Source organism: Nicotiana tomentosiformis, chromosome 12, assembly GCF_000390325.3.
Source record: "Nicotiana tomentosiformis chromosome 12, ASM39032v3, whole genome shotgun sequence".
In the NCBI taxonomy this organism is placed as follows: domain Eukaryota; kingdom Viridiplantae; phylum Streptophyta; class Magnoliopsida; order Solanales; family Solanaceae; genus Nicotiana; species Nicotiana tomentosiformis.
Window position 1 is genome coordinate 81,921,077 of NC_090823.1, and position 4,778 is coordinate 81,925,854.

Genomic DNA, 4,778 nt, shown 5'->3' on the forward strand with positions numbered 1-4,778 from the left:
CATATTTAGTGATGATCGACACTTAGTGTCGGTTATCCGTCGCTGCCCTAGGCTGGGTCGTGACACACTTGACCCTGTAAATTTTGACAAAAATCTTGTGTATATATATATATATATATATATATATATGTATATGTATATCTTGAAAACTGTTAATTTAAAACCAAAAGTATTTAGGGACACTAATTGAGCAGAATACTGATGCCCTCGTCGCGTTAAAATTTTGGATCTCCCTTATATGTAGACCCTGCAACAATTGGGGCTAGTTTGTATGAATGCCTTTTTATCTTACAAATAATAAAAGGCATGTTAAGCTATCATTTCTCCACTTCTTGAAGATTATGTTTGAATAACAAAGCTCCTTCTTGAGCTCTTCTACAAAAACTTTCTTACTGATTTTTTCAAATACAAGCATATCAGGCTAAAACTTGAACAAGTGGAATTAGTTGTCATGAATATGCTTATTTAGGTGCTTTTTAGTGGCGAAGTTTTGTCTCATTTCTGGAAGTGAACTGTGTAAAGGGTAACTGATATTGCTAAGGATTCCATGTATAGAATTGATATTCCAGTAGAATTAGGAGACTTGATCTCCAAGAGTTTCCTTGTAGACTTATGAGACTTGCTCTCCAAGATTTTCCTTGTGTATATATTTTGATGTAACCAGACATTCTAATAGACAGAGAGAAAGAGTTTCTACATGGTATCAGAAGCCAAAAGAGGTTAAAACAACCCACAATGTTTTTTTCTCTCTTTCTCCTTTAAACAAAAAAAATGATGGGGGATGAAACCATCGCTTCCTCAACTTCAAGTGTTGCAACAACATCTTTAGGAAATCCTTCGCTACAAAATTACTTCTCTTCTCCAAACCTTGCACATCAGTTACCGGTTAAGCTCACGTCATCAAACTTTCTGCTTTGGAAGACATAGTTTATGCCTATGGTATGCGGATATGGTCTAAACCACTATATTGATGGTAGTGAACCTGTTTCACCACATATTTTGGTCAATAATCAACCAAACCCAGCGTATAAAGTCTGGGTACGTAAAGACCAACTTGTTTTAAGTTGGATTGTTGCCTCAGTTTTTAGAGTATTTTGCCTTAATTGCTCGGAGCAGAGACTGCTCGTGCAGCTTGAGACAAACTTGTTGCTTCATATGCTTCGGGATCTAGGCCACAAATTTGTGAACTCAAGACGCAATTGCACACTCTACGATGCGATACTGCAAGTATTGAATCTTACATGCAGAAGGTAAAAGGAATCGCGGATAAGTTGGTTGCATTGCAACATCCGGTTACTAATGATGATCTGGTGGAATTTGTTCTTGCTGGACTAGGCCTTGCCTATCTCCCTTTCACTAAGTCACTTGAATCGCGTCAACATGACATCAGTTTTGATGCTTTATATAGGCTCTTGTTGAATGAAGAACGACAGTTGAAAAGAGATGAATCTATTAATGTTATTGCACCCATAGCACAGTTTACTCAGAGCTTGATCCCTACTACTCGTGGTCATGGAGGTCATGGGGGTCGAGGTCGTGGACGCTTCTCAAATCAAGGGTTTTCTCAATTTCCTCTAAATTGCAATTTTCATAATTTCACACAACGAATAAGTTTTAATGCACAATCACAAGTTTCAGATATGTCAAGGATTATTTCTCATAATTGCAAACGTAAAGGTCATATTGCACGCGTGCGCCCATCGCCCAAGACTAACAACAATAGTAACAATGTTTCTGGATGACCTACCTCCAATCTAGCCACTACCCCAACTCCACCCACATAAAATTGGTTAATGGATAGTAGCACCACGCATCACCTTACATCTGAGCTTGATAACAAAGGTATTCATTCTGAGTACCAAGGTCCCGAAGAAGTAACTCTAGGTAATGGTTCCAAACCCCCTATTTCCTACATAGGTAAAAGTTGTATTCTTGTTTGTGATAAGAAGTTCATGCTGGATAATATCTTACACGTGCCTAATGCTACTCAAAATCTGTTATCTATTAGTTCTTTTACTAAGTCTAACCAAGTTTCAATTGAATTTTTTCCTAATGATTATTTGATAAAGGACTTGGCAATGAGGGACACTCTGCACACGGGGTCACGTAGTGGAGAACTATATTTTCTTCGTGTATCGAAACCAGGCTCACCCGCTGCTCATTCTGCATCACTTGGCATTTCGCATGCTCGTCTGGCTCACGCATCTTATCCTATAGTTCAACAAGTTTTGCAGTCTCATGTTTTTGAGTTTACCCTCTCTTAAATCTTCTAGTTTATGCCCTACATGTGCTGTTAATAAGAGTCATAAAATTCCTTTTAGTGAGTCTAGCTTTCAAGCCTCAAAGCCTCTAGATTTAATTTGTTCGGATGTTTGGGGCCCAGCTCCAGTTGTCTCCAATGATGGTTATCGCTATTATGTGATTTTTATTTGATTATTTTAGTAAATACACCTGGATTTACTTTCTTCGATTTAAATCTGAAGTACTTTCTATAATTATTTGATTCCGGACAATTGTTGAAAAGTACTTTGGTCCAAAATTTGATCACGACCAACTATGCCTTGTAAGAAGGACTAAGCGGTTTCTGCAAATATAACCCGGTTCAAGTCCGGAGTCGAATCCCACAGGGAACTAACCTATTTACTACAACCTTAAATAATGCTAATGAGAAGCTCAGACAACTTCCAGATACAATAGTTTTATGAATAATCAGTGAAATTTATTTAGCCAAGGAAAAATGACAATAAAATTAGCAATAATCAAGACTAAAATTGAATTCAAGGGTAAAAAGATCTAGGGCTATTGATTTCCCCAATTGCCGGATTAATTCTCAACTCTTTAGCTATAATCTCTCCGTAATACTCTATGAGGATTATGAGTTCCGGGCTACCGTAATTACCTTTCGATCAATTACGATAATTTACTAGAAGCATTCTATCGAACTACTCTAGTTAACAATTTATGCAACTCAGAATCATCCCACCAAAGCTTCGTTATTTCTAACCCCACTTTTAAATTCAAGTAATTAATCTCTTAACTTCCCCCAAAGTAGTGTTGTTCAATAACAATCTAACCAAGTGTTCTTTCTCAAGCAACACAAGGTGAATAGACACGATTAATCGAGGGTCCTTTCAATTAACCATAATACAATACGTAATTGAACAATCATATAACAAACACAGCTCAATTATAACAAAATAGAGTCAAGACTTCATCCAACAATTGGTTCCATCAACCCTAGATAACAGATTTAGCTACTCATGCTAATGGAAAACAAATCACTAAAATAATTCATAATCAAAAAATAGAAGTATCAAGAAGAAGATGAAAACTCTTAGGAATTTATCTGTCTTCTCCCCCTCGTTCTTGCCTCAAAAATCTTCTAAAAACAGCTCTGGCTCACTTCTGGGTGAGTTTAGGTTTCATATAGGTTTAGGTTAGTCGCCTAGGAAATTACATAGATAACCCTGTGTGTTTGGCTTTCGTCCGCCCGTCCGCGGCCGCGGATTCGACCGTGGATCCAGCCACAGATTTGGACTGCCTCACTACCTTGAGTTCGCGGCCCACTCCACGGCCGCACACCTGAAGGGGTCGTTTCGCTTGCTTTTCTCGCTCCTTTTCGACCTGGCTAACCTTCGATTTCCCTTTCACATTCCATGTTGACTCCAAAACACTCGTTAGCTCCCTCCTAGCTCGGAGTAGCTCCTGCAAAGCATCAAATTCTTAATTAGAGCATTTTGTTATTTTTTAGCATTCAAATATCAATAAAGTGCGGCTAAATTAGAGTTAAGTAGTGTCTAAATTGCATGAATATAGCCTACTATGAACACCCCACACTTAAACCATTGCTCGTCCCCGAGCAATCAAACCACACTCTAAGAGGCTTCACTGAGCGACTTCCCTACTCGTCACACCAAGAATATTTCACATAAATTGAATACATTAGTGCAACATCTACACCTCAAGAGTTGACTCCCTCTAGCCACGCAATGTTCCTAACTGGCTTACTTACTCTATATCAAAGGTCCAGACTTACCTCTCCTTCATGAATCAAGTACCTGCTCACAACAAAAGAGACTCATTTCACAATCAGTAAAATTCACACACACTGAGGAACTTTAAAAGGAACAGAATTCACTCACCCTCAGAAATGACATTCTTGTGCCACAGAAAACGCACTATAGGCTTGCCCGTAGTGTACGACTTTACTAATTGAGCTCACTCAATCTAGGATCAAGTAGGACTTTATTTGGATGTAATGTAGGTTGTAGGTTGGGTAGGATATATTTGGATATATAGTAGTAACTATACCTCCCTAAGTACTTTAATACATTTATTTTACAATCAAGTCCACACCTAAGTTAAACCAATATTTTCATTTTTTTAAACACCATATATACCACCCCACACTTCTTCTTTGAGCACAATCACCTTAAAAGCCACCAAAGATTTATTACCAATCAACATGATACACTATTAACAATGTTCTTCTCTTTTTTTTTCTTTTTTTTTTCCAAGTGGCCTTTTCCAACAGGATTTATTTTTCTTCTTATTTCCTAGTTCCACTCAAAAGCTCCATTAACTACCCCACACTTTATCCTTTGTAAATTCATAGTATTTCCAGTGCTTACAAGAGGTAAAGGATTCAAAAAGATGGTTAATTCAAACAAGGGATAGGGCTTGTAATGTGGTTGCCAAGGAAACAAGATTATAGGCTCAACGGGGTTAACTATGGTACATAGCAAATAGGTGGGTGGAGTATGTATATATATGGTTCA

The 4,778-nt window shown here is 37.8% G+C and overlaps 1 protein-coding gene across 1 annotated transcript; it reads left to right on the plus strand.

Moving 5' to 3' along the window:
• Positions 1–1,241: 1,241 nt before the first annotated feature.
• LOC138902942 (uncharacterized) lies at positions 1,242–1,742 on the plus strand. The gene has a single exon (XM_070190845.1). It carries the CDS (start codon positions 1,242–1,244, stop codon positions 1,740–1,742), a length of 501 nt encoding a protein of 166 aa, XP_070046946.1.
• The last annotated feature ends 3,036 nt before the right edge of the window (positions 1,743–4,778 follow it).

Excerpts from the sequence above, each read along its gene's own strand:
- LOC138902942 (XM_070190845.1), top strand. The coding sequence starts at position 1,242 with ATGCAGAAGGTAAAAGGAATCGCGGATAAGTTGGTTGCATTGCAACAT.